Raw genomic sequence first — 24,334 nt, 5'->3', positions numbered from 1 at the left:
TGGTTGGGTTGGGAGGCAGGGTTAGTGCTGGGCAGACTTCTACGGTCTGTGCCCTGAAAAAGGCAGATACAAATCAAGGTCAGGTATACACAAAGTAGCACATATGAGTTTATCTTGTTGGACAGACTGGATGGACCATACAGGTCTTTCTCTGCCGTCATCTACTATGTTACTATTATTATTATAATATTATTTATTTATTGCATTTGTATCCCACATTTTCCCACCTCTTTGCAGGCTCAATGTGGCTTACAATAAGTCATGGATAGTGGAAATATGAGGAGAGAAGACATTTGGTGTTACAAAAGGAATTGGGTTGCATGGTAATGTGATACATAATGGTAGGAAAAAGAAAAGACAGAAGGTAGTATTTTACATTCAGAGTATATGTGAGAAATTCAGATGTCTTGGTCTTTGTGATAGGTCTTGTCGAAGAGATGGGTCTTTAGCAGCTTATAATCGAAAGTGATCGCCGGCCATCTTCTGACACAAATCTGGAGATGGCCGGCAATTTCTTAAAAGCGGTGAAATCGGTATAATCGAAAGCGGCATTTCTGACAGCATCGCCGCTTTCCCGTCGCTTCGCCAGCAAAAGTTCAAGGGGGCGTGTTGGTAGATTAGCGAAGGCAGGACATGGGCGGGCATGGGCGTGGCTACCAGATGGCCAGCTTTCGCCGTTAATGGAAAAAAAAAAAAAAAGCAGCGTTAAGCAGTATTTCGCCAGCTTTACTTGGTCCTTTTATTTTCACAACCAAGCCTCAAAAAGGTGCCCGAACTAACCAGATGACCACCGGAGGGAATGGGGTATGACCTCCCCATACTCCCCCAGTGGTCACCAATCCCCTTCCAAACTAAAAAAATAAAACTAAAAACCTTTTTTCCAGCCTGTATGCCAGCCTCAAATGCCGTACCCACCTCCATGACAGCAGAATGTGTTGTATCCTCCGACAGCCTTTCCCTGGTTGCGATGTGGCTCTCGGGCGAGTGCAACACCTTTTCTGTTAGGTGCCCTGCAGAGTCACATTAGCAATGCATTGTGGTGGGTGTAAGGTACTGGGCTCTACTCCCATGGTGCTTTTCCCCCCTGCTAACTGGGTCAGAGTGTGTCCTGTTTTGTTTCCTGTTGTAGTCCATGCAGTAGTGAGGGAAAATCCGCCAGAAAAGCGGAGAACTCAAACACCCCACGGTAAAAACAGAAATGTAAAAAAAGTGGGAGAGCGACCAAGGATACCAGAATCTGGAGGATGTTCGATAATATACAATTTATTAATAATTTTCCCTCACATTTACCCCTGAACTCGACCATGGCTTTCCATGCAGTAGTGGCCATTTTTGTAAGCCAGTTTTAGTTCCCTTTCCTGTGTTACCCATGTTAGATAACGTAGTTCTTACCTTGAATGGTGCTGAAAGAGGGCATTGTACACCATTGTGCCAGCTCTGACCTACTGCTAATCTTAGTACCAGGGGACTCTGATCTGCAGTTAACTGTGAGTAAACGTGCTTATTTCAAGAAAGGACTTTTTCAGAGAGATTAGTCTTCAGGTGTCAACTGGTGTGCCAAAGTTATACAGCAGCAATAAGTCCTAGAGGCTGTATGCAGGTCCCTGGAGCAAATTTAGTGGGTGCAATACATTTGTGGGTAGTGGGTTTGGGGGGTTGGGGGGCTCAGCTCCCTAAGTAAGGGAGCTATGCACATGGGAGCTTTTCTGAAGTCCACCGCAGTGACCTCTAGGGTGGCTGGTTGGTGTCCTAGCATGTCAGGGGGGCCAGTGCACTAAAAATGCTGGCTCCTCCCACGGCCAAATGCCTTGATTTTGGCCAGGGTTTGAGATGGCCGACATAACTTTCCATTATTGCTGAAAAACAAACCCGGCGAACTCCACGGCATTTGGCCGGGCTAAACCGTATTATCGAAAAAAAAAAAAAAGATGGCCGGCCATCTTTTTCGATAATATGGTTCCGGCCAGCTGTAGCGCCGCAGCCAACATAGATCACCGGCAATCTATTTGGCTAGCGACGTTCGATTATGCCCCTCCACGTTACATTGGATATTCAGGCAAATTTGTGATCTTCAAATACTGGATTCATATAGCTGTCCCAAAAAGTTTTTATAAATCCAGTCAAACATTAAATAAAAACTTAATCACACTTCTTTTGCAAAACAATCAATATCGTGTATTCAAAAAGCTCTTATCTTCAAAACTGGTCTTATATTTTTCTCATACAGAACCTCAGTGAATTTACTCTGTCTTTCCCATAACTCTTCATAATGTAATCCATAATCGTACTACAACTAATTGTATTTCCATCACTTACAATGTATTGTAAGCCACACTGAGCCCGCAAATAGGTGGGAAAATGTGGGATACAAATGCAAATAAATAAATAAAATGTGAATCGCTGCCAATTTAGGCTAAAGCGATATATACAACATCAAATTCTTCACCGGTTCTTTTTTTTATATTATATTATATAAATATATAAAACATATTGAGGATGCTTTATATATTTATATAATAAATAAAAAAAAGAACCGGTGAAGAATTTGATGTTGTATATATCGCTTTAGCCTAAATTGGTAGCAATTCACATCACTGAGGTTCTTGGGAAATCTGTATGAGAAAAATATAAGACCAGTTTTGAAGATAAGAGCTTTTTGAATACACGATATTTATTGTTTTGCAAAAGAAGTGTGATTAAGTTTTTATTTAATGTTTGAACTATGTTACATTGGCCACCCTCTAATCTTCAGGTACTACGGATGATTTTAACAACAGGTTACATATTACTAACAGCAGATCAGCAATTTCATGCTTGAGTTCTTTGAGTACCCTTGGATGTATGCCATCCAGTCCAGGTGATTTACTACTCGATTTGTCAATTTAGCTTTTCTGCTTCATACCCCTACCGGAAGTCTAATCTTGTAATACTGAAGCGCAGTTGTCATAAACTTGAATGTGCTTGGCATAAATCAAAAGATGTTGAGGATAAGGAGAAATGGAGAATGACTTAAAAATTATAAATCCGGTAATTTTGTCCAAACATATCCAGAACTTGTGGGGATTGACCGTCCAAATTTAAAAAATTTGTTTCAAATCATTAATAGTGTAACTGTACCAAATTTTCAAGTGTTAAAAAAAAAATCTATTCCTCAGCCTTCAGTAGATAAATTAGCTTCCTATTTTCCAATGAAGGTTAATAAGATCCAATCAATCATTTGACTTGTGTGCTTGTCCTTCTGCTAAGGAACAATCACTGGAGGAAAGCTTATTTGGGATACTTGTAGATAGAGAATGATCATCATTTAAACCTACATCTCTTCAGAAGATCGCACGTATTGTGAAAAAGCTTGCACAATCATGTTTAGACCTTTATCCTTCTTTTTATGCTTTAAAAAATAAATAAAATTCCTCCATTAAACTTTTTAAATTGGTTAGTCAGAGATCACGTGACATTATGCTCGCAGGAAGTCGCTAGTTTCAGTCTCTCCGGGCCCCCAAGCAACTAAATCTTTACAAACCCTAGATTTTGCTACCTGGTGAGAGCCGGACCAGTTTTACAGCAGTTGATTTGGTTTGGCGATGAGACTATGGCGGCGAGAGCATAAGGAAAAAACCCAAGGCAAAACGGTGGAGGACAAAATGGCGGCACCTTCGAGCCTAGCTGCCCCTACAATTTTTCCTCAACGCAGATTGCGGAGGTTACCTCAGAAATGACTGTAGTCCTGGAAGATCTGCTGGAGAGGCGATTAGCTCCTATAGATACTAAATTGGGAGTGATTGCACGCCCAAATGGAAGAACTTTCAAAAGACTGTGTGGCCTTCCAGACTCGAACAGCAGCAGTGGAAGATAGGGTCACAGTGGTAGAGGAAGAACAGAGCGCACTACAGAAGAGAGTAGCGGATCTAGTGGCCAAAGTGGAGGACCTAGAAAATAGGTCCCGCAGGAACATGGTTTCCTGGAACAGTGGATTTCTAAGGAGTTGCAACTTCCAGAAAGTAATGGCCCCTTGCGTATTGAAAGAGCTCACAGACTGGGACCGAGGGCACAGGTGCACCATAGACCTAGGGTGATTATTTTAAGGCTTTTGTTCTTTGCTCAGAAACAAGAGATACTACAAGCACTCCAAGCGGGGAAAACATTGAAATATGACAACCAGAAAATTTTGTGCTTCCAAGATTACTCCGCAGGGGTGACAGCGCAGAGCTTTCTCCCCCATTTGCTCAAAGTTGTTTGCCCTCAACATTACATTTGCATTGATATACCCAGCCACTCTCAAACTTACACATGGGGGTTCGACTCAATCATATACCTTGGTGGAGGAAGCGCGCAAATTTCTTGAACGAGTGGAAGGCACAGACGGGGAACGATCGAGGACGACCTGAGGGAATACCTAGATAATCTGACAAGGGTGTGACTCTCACTGGGAAAAAGGATTTCATGGGGACATTCAATATAATACTATTACGAAGGGAGATTATGGATGGAGGGAAGTACTGAAGTAAAGTCTTTGGACTTTTTTTTTTTTTTTTTTTAATTTAAGGCCCCTAATTTGTTGGTCATTGACTCACAGAGGACAGGATTAAGCTTGCTTGGAGGGAGCTTGGGAAGCTCCGGTTGTTGGATGTGAGGAGGTGTGTATGGATGGATACATGGGTGGGGGGTTTTTGTTGACTGTTTGCTTCTGCTTTTGCAAGTTGCAATTAGTTTTGTTTTATAAAGTATGTAACGGGGGTTGGTGGGGAGGCATTTGAAGTGATTGTTCCTATGGGGGGAACACACTGTTGGGGGATGGGGATTGGGGGAGGGGAGGAGGGCACAGGGGGTTGGGAAATGGGGCTTAGACTTCAGGAGATATTTGGGATTTGGAGGTTAAGGGTGAAGTACTGGCAAGATGAGGAGAGATGGATTAGATTGGCAAAGATGTTGGGTGGGGGACGGAGGCTGGTATGTCTCTCGCCACTGAATACTATACCAGAAGTTAAGTTGAAAGCGATCCTTACCAGTATGACATGGTAAAATTGGTAATTTGGAACTGGGGGGGATACATTCACCAATTAAAAGATCTAAAATATTACAACATATGCACAGGCATAAAGTGGACATGGCCCTGTTACAGGAGACACATCTCAATGCGATGGAGCATGCTAAGTTAAAAACATGGTGGGTGGGAGACTGTGTGGCAGCGGCAGCCCAGGGGAAGAAAGGGGAGTGGCCATTTTGTTTAAAAAGGGGGTGACTGAAGGTCCAGACCATAGAGGCAAATCCTGGAGGACGTTTTATTTTGGTTAAGGCGGTCATCAACAAACATACAGTTTACATACGTAACATTTACGCCCCAAACCAATATGATAAGAAATTCTACAAACATGTGACTAAAGCACTGACTTCTCACGAGTGATCCCTTGGTGGTGGGGGGAGACTTTAATGTAGTGTGGGACCCTGGTATGGATAAGTCAACATCGGAACCTTTGTCTGGTTATTATGCTAACAAATGTTTAATCCAGTTAAGTCAGTTGTTGGACCTTGTTGATATTTGGAAGGAGCTGCACCCATTGGATAGGGATTATACTCATTTATCTTGAGCGCATTCTACCCAGGCACAAATCGACTATTTGCTGGTAACCAGGGGGGAGTTTAGCAGAGTGCAGAAATCGGATAGAAGACCCTATGCTATATTGAACCATGCCTGGGTGTGGATGGATTGGGATTTAGGGCATATTGGGCCACGAGGTGGCGTTGGCGGTTCCCCATTGAGTTATATAAGGACCCTATGTTTCGGGAGCGGATGTTGAAGTGTTGGGAATCCTATAAGACTCTGAATGTAGAGCATGAGGCTCACTCTGTATTGTACTGGGATGCAGCAAAAGTGGTTCTAAGGGGAGAAATAATAAGCTATTTCCATTATAAACGTAAGGCCCGTGACAGAGAAATCTTAAGGCTGGGAGGGCTGCTACGTAGAGCTAGGCAGTGTTATGGGATCTCGCTTACAGGGGATCATCGGAGGACTCTGTTGGAATACCAAACAGAGTTGAATATGCTTCATCATCAATGGGCCCATAAATCGCAGCAGTTTCACCGGTATATGCTTTATAGACATGGTAACAAAGCAGGACAGTTGTTGGCAAGGTTGATTCGGCCTAGAGGTGGCCCTCGAAAAAAATTCTTACAATTTAGGATACTGGAAGACATAGGGTTCATTCGGATGAGGGGATTTGTGAGATTTTTCAGGATTATTATCGAGGTTTATATGTGGCTCCCCCGGATGAAGGTCTCCCGGGGGCATTGTACTTGGATAATATCGCACTGCCTTCCATAGGACAAGCAAAGAGAGACCAACTCAACGCTCCAATAACTGAGAAGGAAGTAGCATTGACAATCGAGAGTAGTCCCCTGTTAAAGGCTCCAGGGGTAGACGGCTTTACAGTTGAGTTTTATAAGCTTATGGGAGAGGTGGTGGTTCCTCCTTTAACTAAAATGTTTAACAAAATTGTAGACGAGGAAGCCTTGCCCAAATCCTTAGATTTAGCTCAAATTATAGTGTTACCTAAGCCAGGAAGAGATCCCACCTGCTCGGCATCATATCGTCCTATTTCCCTACTGAATTTTGAAGTCAAGGTGTTGGCAAAGATAATGGCGAATCAAGTAGCTCGGGTCTTACCGGGTATTCTTCATCAGTCTCAGGTGGGATTTGTGGGGGGACGTTCGGTGGCAAAGAATCTGCGTGCAATACTGACCAAGCTGGAATATAGGGAGCGAAGGGGGTTCAAATCTATACGTATTAGTTTTGATGCCAAGAAGGCCTTTGACCGAGTAAAGTGGGATTTTTTATTTGCCACCCTAAAGGCATATGGGTTTGGGGGTCGCTTTGTTTCGGTCATCAGGGCGCTATATTCGGCAACCTGCGCTAAAGTGTTGGTCAATGGGAGGGAATCTCGGCCCTTCCCAGTGCTTTGGGGGACTAGACAGGAATGCCCTTTGTCGCCTCTTCTTTTTTTGTTAACATTGGACCCCCTTTAAGGGAGATTATGGCAAATCCTGACATTAAAGGTATTCAGATTGGTCCTCACTGTTTCAAGGTGGTGCTTTTGCTGACGACTTGTTAGTTCAACTTAGTACACCACGGGAATCCCTTGAGCCGTTATTGGAGACATTTCGGGAATATGGCGATTATGCAGGGTTTCACCTCAATTTGGATAAGTCGAAGGCTTTGCTGTCCTCACCTCGAGTTAAGCAGTTGTGGAACTTAGATTTTCCATTATGTAGGGCAGATAATTCATTTAAATATTTGGGGATTCGTTTAGCAATGGAGGGGGTTAGAGAGAAGATGGGAAGAAGATTTGGGGAGGTCCCTGGAAGACTGGGATATTGCAGCAATCCTCAGGAATATTCCCCTAGTGACTAAGGATGAAAGACTAAGGGAATGTGGAGCAAGGGTGATACTTCAAGCATACCATAGCCAAAGTACAGTTAGTACATATAAATCCACAAGAGAGAGCCACTAGTTCGAAATGTTATATTATAATATTGGATATCGGCGGATCCCCCGGCATATTGGCACTGGAGGAATCAAGTGCATCTGTTGGTGACTTGGGAAGCTAGAGACGCTAGAGGATCCCCCAGACGTAGGAAGGCCTTTTTGGCAATATGGAATCCTTACCTGTTCAGTTTGAGCCCTCGAGGGCATAGCCTCCTTATCAATACCATGTGAAAGGTGAAAGTGATACCTTATCCTAAGGAACTTTGGGATAGAGAGGGAGGGGAAAGAATACTTCATGTGCAATCATCCTGGGTGCCTTTAGGGGTTGCCCAGGGTGGAAGTTTATGCGACGGGGGGATAGGATGGGAGAGGGGAGATGGGGGCAGTAGAGATAATAGGATTTGGATGCAGGATGGTGGACTGAGGGGAGGGGAGTTGGGGGGGGGGGGGGTTATTAAAATGTTAAATGAAGGCTCAGAAGGCCCAGTGTATTAGCTATACTCAGAACATGGAGGGACATGTTGCTAATATAGTAATTTGTGCTTTGTTACCTTGTTGTTGCCTTCAATAAATGTGTTGAAACATAAATTGGTTAGTCACCAGGGTGAATTTGACTGTCCCAAGGTTGGTTTTTCTCCTTCTATAGGACACATTATTCTGACTCCAATCACAAAATCTACTGGTGCTGGTCTATCTCAGGTGGCTAATTTTAGAAGTTGCTAGAATACCTTTCTTTGCTATATTAATGAAATATGTGGTGAATCCTTATCTAAATTTGTGCGAAAGGTTAATTTATTTTGTGATTCTCAGCATGGTTTAAGGATGTATCATAGCACTGAAACACTTCTATTACTATTAACATCTGAAGTGAATAAGGCGTTAAGTAAACAATATAGTATTACTTCAGTTTGATATATCTGCTGCGTTTGACACGGTTAGCCACAGTAAATTGATTAGCATGTTATCTGAATTAGGCTTTGCCTCTACTGTGCGTCAATGGTTTCAGCCTCTCTTAGTAAATAGGCAACAAAAGCACTAGCAAGTTAGGTCCAAAGCATTGATAAAGAAGGATAGAAGAGTATGAAGAAACTTGCCGCAGAAGCAAAAACCCAAAGTAACAATGTTTTCAGGTACATCAGAAGCAGAAAGCTTGCAAGGGAATCCATGGGACTGTTAGATCATGAAGGAGCAAAAGGGCCATAGTGGAGAAACTGAATGAATTCTTTGCTTCAGTCTTTACGAAAGAAGATGTAAGAGATCTACCTGTACCAGAAATGGTTTTCAAGGGTAATGATGTGGAGGAACTGAAAAATCTCAGTGAACCTGGAAGTTGTACTGAGCCAAATTGATAAACTAAAGATTAGTAAATCACCTGGACTGGATGGCATGCATCCAAGGTACTGAAAGAACTCAAACCTGAAACTGAGATCTGCTGATAGTAATCTGCAACCTGTCATTAAAAGTTGTCTGTAGTACCTGAAGATTGGAGGGTAGCCAATCTGATGCCAATTTTTTTAAATGGTTCCAGGGTGATCTGGGAAATTACAGATCGATAAGCCTATCGTCGGTGCTGGGTAAAATAGTGGAAACTATTAAAAAGAATAAAATTACAGAAAACAGGATACTGGGCTAGATGGACCATTGGTCTGACCCAGTATGGCTCCTCATGTTCTTATGTAATGCTTAATAAGCAAATTCAAGTTGACTCCAGGGTCAGATGGGTTCCAGAGTGAAGAACAGAAATTAGTCCCATTCTGACCTCAGTATTTAATGAGATCATACTGCAAGGTTTCCTCCCTACCTTGGTTAACATGGCACAGATAATAGTCGTTTTGAAGCCAGTGAAGAACCCAGAATGCCTAGAGTCTTACCATCCAATCTCACTTTTAAACAATAGACCAAATTGATAGAGGAAACCTTGGCCAACAGGCTAGCTAGGGTGCTCCCACCTGTGATAGAGCCACAAGCAGGATTTGTGTGTGGACGCACAATTTCCAAAAATATGCGAAGCATTCTGAAAGCGTTGGTGTCTGTGCAATCGAAGGAGGGGGGAGGGGGAGGGGGAACCCCCTCTCTACCAATTAGCTTCGATTAGAAAAGGCTTTTGATAGGGTGAAGTGGGGGTTTCTCTATGGTGTCTTAAGAGCATATGAGGTGGAAGGGTACTGTTTAAGGTTTAAGCTATGGGTACTGTTTAAGGGCAGTGGCTGCCTTGTATGAAGCCCCAAGGGTAAGAATTTATGCTAATAGAATCTTACCAGATCCTTTGCTATCGGCAAGGGAATGCACCAGGGTGTCCGCTTTCTCCCCTACTTTTTGTTTTAACCCTTGACCCCTAAATTAGAGAAATTCAAAGCAATCCAGAAAGTCACAGGGTGCACATAGGTTCTCATCAATTTAAAATTGCAGCTTTTGCCAACAACCTACTGGTATTTCTTATTGAACCTCATTTCTCTTTTCCAATTTTGCTGGAGATTTTTGATGAATATGGGGATTTTTCAGGCTTTAAATTAAATCTGAGGTGTTGGCGGGTTTCGACTTTATGGCGATGCTGGTGATCTCCTTTTCCATTACAATGGACAAAGCAGTCATTTCATAATTTAGGTATGCAGTTCACCAATGGACAGTACCTCCTTGTATAGATTAAATATAGATAAACTGCTTCAAGATACAAGAGATCAGTTGGATCGCTGGAGTGCACTACCTTGATGGGGAAAATAAATCTTTATCGGATGGTACTATTCCCATGCTGGTTGTAGGTCCTTCAGTTCCTCCCTTTTCGCCTTTTGCATGATCTCCAAGCTCTCCAAAAGCTTTTGGCATAGTTCTGCTTGGCGGGGGGGGGGGAGGTTATAAAAAATAAAAAACCTAAACTGAGATGGCACGGAGAGAGTTGTGGATGCTTGGAATGCTCTCCCGCGGGAGGTGGTGGAGAGGAAAACGGTAACAGAATTCAAACATGCATTGGATAAACATAGAGGAATCCTGTTCCGAGGGAATGGATCCTCAGAAGCTTAGCTGAGATTAGGTGGCAGATCCGGTGGTGGGAGGCGGGGCTGGTGGTTGGGAGGCGAGGATATTGCTCGGCAGACTTATACGGTCTGTCCCAGAGCCGGTGGTTGGGAGGCTGGGATAGTGCTGGGCAGACTTATACGGTCTGTGCCCTGGAAATGACAGATACAAATCAAGGTAAGGTATACACAAAAAGTAGCACATACGAGTTTATCTTGTTGGGCAGACTGGATGGGCCGTGCAGGTCTTTTTCTGCCGTCATCTACTATGTTACTAAACTGAGATGGCACTTCCTCTTTGGTTCCTGGAATAGGGGGGGCTACATATTCCAGATCTGAAGACATATGATGCAGCAAACACGCCTGGTTATCTTCAAGACTGGCTGTTAGGTACCAATACATTCACCGATATTGCCTTTCAGAGGGAGTACTTTCAGCCCCAGCATTTAAATTATCTTCTTCCCTAAAGCAGCTGCTATGTCAGCTGCGTCGGAGCGTGTTACTGTGACCCCTGTGGACCTTGTGGAGAGCACTGCTTCTTTGGCACAGTCAGGAGCCCGCTAGTATCTTTGTCCTTACAGAAGGAAAAAGTGTTTTCTTTTTTCTTTTTTTACCTGGCATGGATAATACAGTATTCAGATGATGGAAGAGGTGTGGTATCTCTCTTGGAACATATGCTCAAAGAAGATGGGGCTTTCCTCACCTTTGAAGATTTACAACAATGCTCTTTTGGACCCGTAGATAGGTTTGCTTACTTTCAGTTCTCTCATTATATGTCTTCTTTACCCACATCCAGTTTGTCATTGAACTTTAGAGTTTGGCTGCGTGAACTGCTGGAGAGTGATACACTAGACCAGGTTTCCATTTCTTGGTTTCAGAGGGCACTGGTTAGGGATATGCCACCCAGGGATTTCTGCCCAGTGGTGGAGGCCTGGGAGCGAGACGTGAGCCATTCTATCAGGTCTATCAGTAATTTAAAAACCATTCAGGTGATACCTTGGTTGGTGCATTCGGCTGAGTTATAAGAATGTCATTTGCATACGGTCCTATAAGCTCAATTTTCTCAGCATCAGGCCTAATTTGTAAGGGGGGGGGGGGGGGCTGACACCTTCCTGTTGCCAGAAATGTAATTCAGGTGATAACTCACTTTACCATAGCATGTGGCAACGAACTCAGATTCGGGCATTCTGGGGAGAGCTCAACTACCTGACTCACTAACGGGTCACCAGATTACAGTTTCATTTGAGGGGGTAATTTTTTGTTCTACTTTGGGGGCCAGAAGCTCTGCTGAAAAATTTTTTCTTGTGAAATCGTGTATGTTGGGGAAGAAACGTATACTCTACCACTGGTTCTTGCCCCATCCTCCTTCCACCTAGTATTGGAGGAATAGGCTTCATGCCTTAATTTCATGGGAATCTTATGGAACCCATATCTCTCTCAAGAGACAAACATTTTCTCTCGATATGGGGTGCTTACCAGCAGCAGATATCTCCAAAAGCCCAGAGCCAGGTCTCGAACCATTTTCCTGGTGGATCTTCCACAGAACGTCCTGCCTCGTGAGCTCTCAGGTTGGGTGGAGGAAGGGTATTCTGCAGAGGGGGTTGGGGTTTTCTTATTCTTCGCTATGGAACATCTGGAGTCACCAGAAACAAGAACTCCAAACCACTGCATTGCTTTAATTGTGTTCCAATTAGTTGGTATCTCTAATGTTTTGATTTGGGTGGGGGGTTGATATTGGGTTTTTATGTAACAAAGAAGCATTTTGCATTGTTCTATTTATATTTATTACTTGATAAAAAGATTTTCAAATAAATATTACAAGATTATCAGTAAATCATGGCACACTGACCATCCTAAAAGAACACTTAGGTTTCACTGTTGCCAATTCATCAAGAGTGGTTCACATGACATTATTCCACTCTACTAGAAGTTTTCCAGGATCAGTTTCATTAAAATTCAAACATGGAATCAAAATTTAGAAGAGGGGTGTGGAGAATGAGGCACAACCATATTGTCCCCCCCAAAAGGAGAAGGAAGCAACTGCTGGGAAGGAGGGAGGATCTGACACCACTACATAGAAAAGAGTCAACCTGCAACTTTAAGGGAGCCCAAAACTTCATCGAAAAGTAATATGGCTTTATTTTTCTATCTAAGGAATATCGTACCAGTAGTAAATAATAACTAACCCCTCCAGTACAGCCTTACCTACTATCAGTAATATCTCTTAATTATAATTACCTGTTTAAATTTCGATTACGCCACTTTCTATGTAACACTAACTGTTATCTCTTAATCTACTATCTACTAACAACTACACATTGTAAGCCACATTGAGCCTGCAAAAAGGTGGGAAAATGTGGGATACAGAAATAAAAAAATAAAATATCTGTCCAGACAACTGAAAATGATGCCTTACCATCTATTGGAGACAGGCAAATACTGGCAGATAAGACAATGAAAGGGAAACTTAACAGTGATGTCATCAGTGAGAGGTTCTCAGTTTCCATCTGCTGGTAGGTGGAGGCATATAAACACATATGGACTAATCTGGAAGGATGCTAAGGAAATATTCATTTGTATATAATATTTCTTCCTTAACTGTTTAAACATTAATTAGATGTAGTTTTACACCATATATTATTGTTCTGCTCAAGTATGTTACCCAGTTGTGCCTCAATTCAGAAACGTATATACAGATATATAAATACACATATAGATACATATAATAGTTTAAGATTTCTTCTAACTCACATCATCAATAGAGACTGACTTCAAAAGGCATTACCTAGATAGGATATGGTTGTTCCAGCTCAGAGACCCCACCCTTGAGGAATGGCTGATCATATTCCGCAGACGCTTCTGCTGCTGAACATCCCAAAGCTACAAAAAAAAAAAAAGAATCATTTCGATCATATCCTTCATATAAATGAACCCATATAAATGAACCCAAAGTGATTATGTTACTTTTAATATAAGGAACAGTAACATATACAGCCACACTTAGAGCACAAGTCCAAATCACTAAAAAGGTGGCAATATGTTAGCCAGCAAAAATATTTCTTATATGATTGAGTATTTTGATTTTGTTATTGCTTTAATGCTGATTATTGTACTCTGATAACCAAAAAGATTTGCACATAAAATTGTTTTAAACAAAAGCAAAACAGTTGAGTAGAAAATACATTAAGCCAAAACACCAATCTAAGTCTGAGCAATTTCATTTCCAGTGCAATGTCACAGATCCTAGTGTCACATATATGACTATCTCCCAGTTGGTGAAAGGCTACACATGTGTGCCCGATGCAAAGAGCTCCTAGCTCTCAGAGAACAAGTCTGCTCTCTTGAGGCTAGAGTAGCAGGCTTGGAGGAGCGAGGGAGACAGAGATACAAACAGGAGACCTACAGGGACATTGTAAACAAGTCCCACCTCCAGTATGGCAACCTCTGTGCTGTCTTGGAGCAGGGAGGTCTCTTAAAAGGAGAGTATCGCCTTGGTGAAGTAGGAAGTAATCCTGTAGCCAGGATCTGTCCACCAGGAGATGTGTGTCCAGGAGCTTCTGCCCAGGCAGGAAGGGTTAGGACACCCACTGTAGTTGGTGATTCGATCATTAGGCATGTAGATAGCTCGGTGGCTGGAGGATGTGAAGATCACTTGGTCACTTGGCCTGCCTGGTGCGAAGGTGGTGACCTCATGCGGCACCTAAATAGGATTTTAGAAAGTGCTGGTGAGGAACTGGCTGTCTTGGTACATATGGGTACCAATGAAATAAGAAAAAGTGGGAGAGAGGTTCTGAAAGCCAATTTTAGGCTCTTCGGTAAAAAGCTGAAGTCCAGATCCTCCAGAGTATCATTTTCAGAAATGCTTCCTGTTCCACGCAAAGGAACTAAGAGACAGGCAGTGATTCAAAGTCTCAATGAGGCATATTTTCAAAGCACTTTGGGAGGCTAAGTTCCATAGGTTTCTATGGAACTTTGGGAGGCTAAGTGCTTTGAAAATGAGCTTGAATGTGTGGCTGAGATGATGATGCAGGGATGAGGGATTTAGATTTATATATTTGATACATTTGTATCCCACATTTTCCCACTTACTTGTAGGCTCAATGTGACTTACATAATCCGGAGAGGTGTTAGCAGACTCCGGTGTTAACAAATACAAGGTGATGTTGTGGTAAGAGAGAGTTCATGTGGTACAGCCACATTAGGGAATCGAACAGTGGCAGAGTTGTGTTATGTCCATTGCATAATTCGGTTATGTTATGTTGCCGAGATCTGGCATTTAGGTTGGATCGGTAGGATAAGCTTTTTTTTAACAAGTTGGTTTTTTAGTATTTTCCAGAAGGACAGATGGTCGTACGTCGTTTTCAAGGATTTTGGTAATGCGATCCACAGTTGTGTGCTTATGTTGGAGAAACTGGATGCATACATTGATTTGTATTTAAGTCCTTTGCAGCTTGGATAGTGCAGATTTAGGTATGTTCATGTCGATTCGGATGTGTTTCTAGTTGGTAGGTCGATTAGGTCTGTCATGTATCCTGGGGCTTCACCGTAGATGATTTTGTGGACCATGGTACAGATTTTGAGAGCAATGCGTTATTGGATTGGGAGCCAATGTAGTTTTTCGCGAAGGGGTTTTGCACTTTCGAATCACGTTTTTCCAAATATGAGCCTGGCTGCCGTGTTTTGAGTGGTTTGGAGTTTAAGGTTTGTTTTTTGCATCTTGCATAGATTCCATTGCAGTAGTCTACGTGGCTCATTACCATTGATTGTACCAGGCTGCGAAATGTTTCTCTCGGGAAGAATCGTTTCACACGTTTGAGTTTCCACATTGAGTGAAATTTTCTTTGTTGTGGATTTTACTTGGCTATCCAGAGTTAAGTTGCGGTCTATTGTAACGCCGAGGATTTTCAGGCTGAGATAGGGAGAGTATGATCTGGGATGTCGATACTAGTGGGGTTGTCCGCGCTGTGTTGGGATGCAAGGATGAGACAATGTTTTTTTTCTTTATTGAGTTTTAATTGAAATGCATTTGCCCATGAGTCCATAATGTTCAAGCTAAGCATGATTTCGCTGGCGATTTCTGTCAATTTAGTTTTGTAAGGAATGTATATTACGACATTGTCTGCACAGATGAAAGGGTTGAGGCCTTGGTTGGATAACGACTTGTCTAGTGGGGTCATCATTAGGTTGAAGAGGGTAGGTGATAGTGGTGATCCCTGTGGTACACTCCACAGTCTGCTTTCCACGGTGGTGATATGTTTGCGTTTGATTTTACTTGATATGTTCTTGTGGTTAAGAAACCCTTGATCCAGTTAAGTATGTTTCCACCGATCCCAAAGTTGTCTAATATTTTTATTAGTATATCATGGTTTATTATTATTATTAGCATTTGTTTACCATGTCGAATGTGCTGGACATGTCGAATTGGAGGAGAAAGATGTTTTTGCCAATTGCGATTTCCTGCTTGAATTTAGCTAGGAGAGTGAGTAGTACTGTTTCGGTGCTGTGAAGGAGGCGAAATCCTGTGATTCGTGAAGTATCGAGAATTTGCTTATATAATCTGTAAGTTGTTTGGTTACCATGCTTTCCATAAGTATGACTACCAACGGGATAGATGTACGGTAGTTAGTGATTTCATTTGTTTTTTTCTTGGTATCTTTTGGTATCGGGGTGAGCAGGATATTGCCATTTTCTTAAGGGAAGAGACCATGCTGGAGCATGTAATTTAGGTGGTATGTGAGGTCTACTATGAAGCGGTCAGGGGCGGATTTCATTAGGTAGCAGGGACGTGTCTAGTTTTCAGTGAGTGTTGGAAAACCTACTGATCACCTGGGTAACTGTTTCAGCGGTCAGGAGGGCAAAGTTTGACCAGGTTCGGTCAGCCGGCTATTCTCCAAAGGTTGGGTCCAACTCGATGAGGAAGTGTTCGATGTCAGCGTTATCCTGAGGCAGCATGTTGCGTAGGTTTACAATTTTTTCAGTGAAATACTTGGCAAGATCTGCGGATGGGATGCCTGTATTCATAGTAGTGACTAGGTTGGTGTCTAGGAGCTTTTTCACGAGTTGGTATAATTTCTTCGCGTCTTTGTAATCAGCCCCTATTTTAGTTTGGTAGTATGATCTTTTGGTCTGTCTTATTGCATATTTGTATTGTCTTTGTTTCCATGCGTTGTGTGTGTGTTCATCTTTTATTTTTCTCCATGCTCGTTCAAATCTCCTGGATTGTGTTTTTAGCTTTTTCAGTTTATCGTTGAACCATGGTATTGAATTATGTTTACGCGAGGTTCTTGTTCACAGAGGTACTATTTCATCTACATAAGTACATAAGTATTGCCATACTGGGAAAGACCAAAGGTCCATCAAGCCCAGCATCCTGTTTCCAACAGTGGCCAATCCAGATCACAAATACCTGGCAAGATGCCCCAAAAAGTACAAAACATTTTATACTGCTTATCCCAGAAATAGTGGATTTTCCCCAAGTCCATTTAATAATGGTCTATGGACTTTTCCTTTAGGAAGCCATTCAAACCTTTTTTAAACTACGCTAAGCTAACCACCTTTACCTTATTCTCTGGCAACAAATTCCAGAGTTTAATTACACGTTGAATGAAGAAATATTTTCTCCGATTCGTTTTAAATTTACTACATTGTAGCTTCATCGCATGCCCCCTAGTCCTAGTATTTTTGGAGAGCGTAAACAGACGCTTCATATCTACCCGTTCAACTCCACTCACTATTTTATAGACCTCTATCATATCTCCCCTCAGCTGCCTTTTCTTCAAGCTGAAGAGCCCTAGCCGCTTTAGCCTTTGCTCATAGGGTGAGATCCGGTGCCCCCCTTCTTGTTGATGTAATACTTTGCAACCTGATTGTCCATTTGAATGAGAATGATTTGATGGGACAGTCAATCTGTGAAAGCCTTTAGAGCGTTCTAGACTGCTTGAAGCTCCAGGATTCGTTTCCTCAAGAGACCATCCCAGGAGGGATGAATCTGTTGTCAGCACTTTTTGCAACTGAGGAATTTGAAATGGAAGTCCCAGAATCAAGATGAATCGAATTGTCCACCATTGAAGAGAGCAAACAAGCTCTGGGGACGCTTGGATGACATCTTCCAGACTTCCCAAGGCTTGATACCACTAAGAAGCCAGGGTCCATTGAGCTGATCTCATATGGAGATGTGTCATGGGTGTAACATACATGGTGGAAGCCATGTGGCCCAGCAATCTCAACATCTGCCAAGCTGTGACATGCCGAGAAGCTTGAACCTTGGAGGCCAGCGAGACATCGTTTGCTCTGGCCTCCGGGAGGAAGGCCCGAACTTTCAGCGTGTCAAGCAGGGCTCCTATGAATTACAATCTCTGTACAGGGTGGAGATGGGAATTGGGATAATTTAAAACAAGCCCTAGTAGCTCAAGCACCCGAATAGCCATCCGCATGGACTCGCAAGCACTGTCCTCTGAGGTGCTCTTCACCAGCCAGTCGTTGAGATAAGTGAACACATGGACTCTTAGTCTGCGTAGCGATGCTGCAACTAGCGCTAGACACTTGGTGAAGACCCTGGGAGCTGAAACAAGGCTAAAAGGCAACAAGCGGTACTGAAAGTGATGTGTTCCCAGCCAAAATCAAAGACACTTCCGGTGGGCAGGAACTATTGGGATATGAGTGTACGCATCCTTTAAGTCCAGAGAGAATAGCCAATCGTTTTCCTGTTCATGGCCCTTAGGTCTAGGATGGGACACATCCCCCTGTTTTCTTCTGCAAAAGGAAGTACCTGGAATAGAATCCCTGCCCTTCTTCCCCCGGTGGAACGGGTTCAACCGCAGGGGCCTTCAGAAGGGCAGAGAGTTCCTCTGCAAGTACTTGCTTGTGCTGAGAGCTGAACGAATGAGCTCTGTTGAATAAAAGCATAAAAATGTTGAATAAAAGCATAAAAAATTGGAGTGGAATGCTTCAAAAAAACATGCAGAGCTAGCTGTTTCAACACTAAAATCTCCTGGGACATGATGGGGCCCACATTAGCCAGAGGCACGGCTCCAGAAAGTCTGGAAAGAAGGGGGAGCAGTAAGTGAAAGCAGATGTTCTGCACATGATTAACAGTTTGTGGTATTCAGAGACTTGCACAGGAATGTTGTATGAGAGAATTGGTCAGATGCCAAAGAAGAACGATATAAAATCAGATTGGAACAAAGAGGTAGCAAGCATTTTGAATTTGTCTTTGTCTGTATATAGATTTCTCTCTCTGCATATAGCATTCTGATTTCTTTGCTTTACATTGCTTTGTTTTAATCATTCATTCTGGCTTGTATATTGCTTATCAAGAAATGCTTCCTGCACTAGCCCATTGAGCTATGCAGAAAAATTGTAAATACACTGTTTATATTAAATATAAAATTCGTCTAGCCTTCTCTACAAAAGTGGCGGCAGTCTTTTCTTCAAAGTGGCGAGCCAGCCAGGAGTAGGCCGCAAACGGAAAAGAGAAGGCGAGACGAAGAACAAATTAAGTGATTGTTGTTAATGAAGTTTTTTACAGGATTTTGAGAGAGAGCAAGCGTTGTTTACGCCTGATTACTATGTACCACGGATTTGGGAGTGATCAAGAAGACGCGTGAGTAAGCTTACACTGTGGCCTTATTACTGGTATATTTGTTTAGCTTTGTAGTTTTCTTTTTTGTATATTTTCTTTGTTTAAGTGCATTAGTATATTTTTGTAGATTGTGGCTTTATAGGAGAAATTGTAATAGTCAGAATAAAATGAAAGGGAAAGGGGCAGATAAGAAAGAAAAGCCTCCTGTATATGCTATTTATTTAGATTTAGATAGTTCAAAAAAAATGCTCCCCTTTGCAGCATGTCATAGAATTATTCCCATTAGAAAAAAAACAGATTGAAAAAATACATGAGAAATGGGTCAAATATGAAGGAAAAGATTCTGTTTTGAGCTGGTCTCAGGATGGATCGTTTGATCGTCCAAAATTATTATCTCTCCTGAGCTATTTACAAGAAAATAAAAATAAAACTAGGCAGAAGAAAAGCTTAGAACAACATCTTACAATTTGGAATTTATTTTCTGTAGCAGCAGATCTTCTTCATGCAGATGTAGAAAAAATACAGCGAGAACAGGAAAATCAGCCTTTGGTTCAGCCTGAAGGTTGAGGAATGTCATCTGTTTTTGATTTCTCGGTGTCTGGCTGTTGCTAAGCTAACGGTTAGAAAGGTCAAGAAGAACTGAAATTTTTTCTTTGTTCCTTTTAAAAGATTGTTTTAGATTAGATTTAAATAAGTTTGATTTTGTCTTATAAGGTGATCTCTGTTTATTTTAAAATATGTGTTATTCTGTTTCTAGTTCTCTATGTGGAATGTCTTTGCAATTTAACTTTGTTTGACTCTTTTTTAAGTGAGATTCCTGCAGTGTTAAGAGATCATCTGGCTTAAATTAGTCACAGTCCTAGCTAGTTCTGTGTGTAGGGCTAATAGGGGAAAGAGGTGATTTAAAATCTTTAATAACATCTGAACAATATGATTTGTCAGCAATATGGTTACTATGCTTCAGAATGTTATCAGAATGCAGGAATGCCCCAAGTACAAATGCAGACGCAGCAAGGATTAATGCCACAAGTAGTAGGGATGCCTGTGAGTGCCCCGCAGACTGCAATACAGCAGCCGGCGATGCAATCACAGGGACCAGGGGCTGCAGTACAGAGACAAGGCACTGTAAATGCTTTTCCAACTTGGCAGAATATTCCAGAAAAATGCTATTGACTGGAAGAAAACCCGTGTCAGGAAGAGGGAATGATTTTCAGGTTAGACACAAGGGAACCCTTTATTACATTGACAATTGGCAAATATGGAACTCCTGTGAGATTTTTGATAGATACAGGGGCGAGTACCTCTGTGTTGTGTGCAAAACCGCAGGGAGTTAAGCTTTCAAATCAGTATAGAACAACAGTGGGATTTACGGGGATAGAACAAAGAAAAAGGCTAACGGAACCGACTCTGGTGCGCTTGGAATGCCAACCGCACGGTTCAAGGGAGGCTGTGGTACCCTTCTTAGTGGCACCTGATTGCCCAGTAAATTTGTGTGGTAGAGACTTGTTGTCTCAATTAGGATTGTGTTTAGATTTTGGAAATAAAGAAATACCAAGTTTGCTCACTATGGTCCAACAGTTGAATAATGAAAATAAAGTATGGGTTATGGAAGAATTACCACAACATATTTGGAGTACAAGTGATTCACCATATGGACTAGCCATAAATGCAAAACCCCATAAGATAGAATTAATAGAAGGGGCAAAGGGGCCGAAGCAAGACCCTTACCCCATACGACCTAAATTAGTATCCAAAACCCTGGAACACATTGATAAATTATTGAAATGTGGTATTATTGAACCTTCAGTATCCCCGTACAATACCCCATTGTTTCCGGTCCCGAAAGGGGAAAACAATGTAAGGATAGTACATGATTTAAGAGAGCTAAATGAGATTACAAGAAATCAATTTCCGATTTGTGCAAATCCTGCTACTCTTTTGCATACCCAGAATATATATGCATATAACACTGTTATTGACTTGTCTAATGCATTCTTTTCAATACCTCTTCATCCAGAGTCTAGGGATTTGACGTCATTTATAGTACAGAGTGAGGCATACAGGTGGACTAGGATGCCTCAAGGCTTTACTGATAGTCCATCGGTATTCTCAAAACAACTAATGATGGATTTAAAGGATTTCAGGAGTCAATTGCCTGACACGGTGTCATTGTTTGTCTATGTAGATGATATTCTACTGTCTGCTGAGACTGAAGCAGAATGCCTAGATTGGACTACAAAATTATTTTTGTTATTAGGAGAGTTAGGATATAAATGTAACAGGGGAAAATGTGTTATAGCTCAGTCTACTGTCACCTTTTTAGGACAAAATGTTTCAGCAGAACATAAGGTCATTATACCGGAAGTTATATCTATTTTAAATGAAACTCCGGTACCGCAAACAGTTACCCAGTTACGTGCTGTTTTGGGAATGTTAAATTACTGCAGACAATGGATACCAAATTATACACAAAAAGTAATGAGACTTTATAAACATTTGAAACTGCCCGCAGCCACACCAAAGAATACACTAATTGTATTGGAAGAACAGGATAAGATGGTATTGGCTAAGATTGTGAGGGATTTATTATCTCCAGGACCGTTAGCAGTAATAGATATCCAATCACCTGTGCATTTGTGGGTAAAAGACATGGGAAATAGTTGGGCAGCTATGATTAATCAAAATAATGAAGTAAATGCACCAGTAGCTTTTTTGTCAGGCTCTTTTAATCATGTGGAAAAAGGAATGAAAGAAATACCAAAGTTACTGACAGCTATAGTGGCTGCAGTAGGTAAATGGAGAGCACAAATGCCTTTTGTTCCTATTGTAATACATACTAACCACACGATTAAAATGCTGTTGAGCCCTAGCCAAACAGCATTGACAGCCACTAGATTTGGAAAATATCAAGCAGTACTTTTAGGACAAGATATAAGAATAATACCATTAACTAAAGAACAGAGAAATAAGATAGATCTGCTTTTTCCTGTCAATCTAGAGGGTGAGATCGATACTATAGAAATCCCTACATTTCACTGTCTTACTTTTGAACCCTTATCTGATGGATTAATATGGTTTACAGATGGAGCTTGTGAAAGGACTGTTGCAGGCTTTGCCTGCGTGCAGGTAGATGAGAATCTAAGAAAGATAATGCAAGTACAATATAAAACCCCTCCTAACCAGACTGCACAGCATGCTGAACTTTTAGCCGTTATTACGGCCTTACAACACACTGATATGACTCAAAATGTCACTATATATACTGATAGTGATTACGTTGCAAGTTCACTACAGTATCATATATTAAAATGGCAGCGTAGGGGGATGATAACCAGTGCAGGTAAAAATTTACAACATTACACATATTGGAAATTGCTGTTTGAAATTTTGACAAGAAGGGAACGTGAAGGTAGAAAAACTGCAGTTGTGTGGACCCCGGCCCACACTGAAAGGCCAACCTTTGAGGCACTAGGTAATGCAATGGCTGATGCAGCAGCAACGGAGGTGGTTAAGCAAAGTGAAAAGATTTTGTATAATACTAGACAGACACAGGAAGGGCCACTTACGAATGTAGATAAGATTGAAATGTGGCAGCCAGAGGGACAGGAAAGTGAAAAATGGTTGAAGAGAGGATGTATGAAATTGGGAAGTGAATGGTTTAATGCAGAAGAAGGATTACCTTGTATGCCAATGAGCCAGGCGATTAAGGTATTGGCTGGTTGGCATGCAACCATGCATTGGAATAAGGAAACAATGAGACAACAGTTTGAACAAAGGTTTTGGACCTTGAAAATTGATAACTTGATTCAACAGGTTGTGCAAAATTGCATGGTATGTAATATTAACATACCTAAAAGAGGTCCTAAAATATCGCCTGGGACACTTCCAATACCAGAAGGCCCAGCAAAAGAATGGTATATCGATTTCACTGATATGATTGTTCCAGTGCAGGGAAAAAGGTATTTGTTAGTTTGGGTGGATGCTTTTTCAAGGTGGGTAGAAGCATTTCCATGTAAAAGGGAGACAGCACATGAAGTGGTACAATGCCTGGTAACTCATATTATGCCAAGACATGGGTGTCCATCTAGAATAATTTCTGATAACGGGACACATTTTAATAACAGTGTTTTGAAAGAAATGGCAACGATTATGGGTTTAACACACAGAAAAGTATCAGTGTATCGCCCCACCTCCAATGGTTTGGTGGAACGCTACAATGGTATTTTAAAAACTAAATTGAGAGTATTACTGAAGGCTTTAAACAAGGAAACAGCAGGTAAACCATATACCTGGCTTGATTTGTTACCATTAGCTTTGATGGTTATAAGGGCCCAACCTAATGGGCGTACTAAATTGACCCCATTCCAAATTCAGACAGGACGTCATTTCTTCCCGATGCAGACAGCAAGTACTGATAGCACAGCTCAGTACTGGCAAAAGCTACAACCTATGTTGAACTTGACAAGTGATATGATCCGAACAAATGTAGTATCACAGGCAGGAACTACTAATGATGTTTGTGCTTTTAAAGTAGGTGACCTAGTGCTACGAAAGAATTTTACACATAAAACATGGAAGGATCCTGTGTATGTAGGGCCTTTTGCTATCACGGCCCTTACTCAGACCTCTGCCCGTCTGGAAGGTCATACTTCTTGGATACATTTAGCAGATATTCGACGAATTAATAACATTGAAATGGACAAAGAATAAACAAACATCATGTCCCTAAACATGATGGTATTGGACTGTTGTTGTTTGTTAATGGACAATGAACACATATGAGAATAGACTTGTTACAGTGGCCAAGATGTTGAATTTGACTGATTGTATCATATGTGCCCACTGACTGACATCATCCTTGTCCTTGCCAGCTATGATATATGGGACTACAATGATAAAATCATGTCTGTTATCCCAATAATACCTGTGTAAGGGACTTCATTGGACAAATGAGACTATTTATAAGCAAGCCTTGCTTATGGACAAGTATCCACAGACATCATGTTGGTGTCTGATGAATAGTATGACAACTGAACACATTCCCCCGATAAAATGCACTTACACGCAGAATGTTGTAACAACTGATTCAATGAATGTTATGCTTTTAATTTGTGTAATTTTTAATGCCACATTAACTAATGCAATTGGGCATTATCCTTATAATTGTTCTTATATGAAACATAAGAATGACAGTGTACTTCCCTTTGATGAAACTCACTGTCTGTATTCAAAAGAATTATAAATTTTGTACCCTAGTACAAT

At 41.6% G+C, this 24,334-nt stretch overlaps 1 protein-coding gene across 1 annotated transcript in view; it reads right to left on the bottom strand.

Annotated features, from left to right (window-relative positions):
- Positions 1–24,334, bottom strand: part of CDC20 (cell division cycle 20) — a 251,137-nt gene that overhangs the window by 83,457 nt on the left and 143,346 nt on the right. Inside the window, 1 exon segment of the mRNA XM_030207534.1 lies at positions 13,277–13,371. Within this exon segment, the coding sequence (XP_030063394.1) occupies positions 13,277–13,371 (95 nt within the window).

This window comes from Microcaecilia unicolor, chromosome 6 (genome assembly GCF_901765095.1).
Source record: "Microcaecilia unicolor chromosome 6, aMicUni1.1, whole genome shotgun sequence".
Lineage (NCBI taxonomy): Eukaryota > Metazoa > Chordata > Amphibia > Gymnophiona > Siphonopidae > Microcaecilia > Microcaecilia unicolor.
This window is presented reverse-complemented; position numbering and strand designations above follow the sequence as displayed.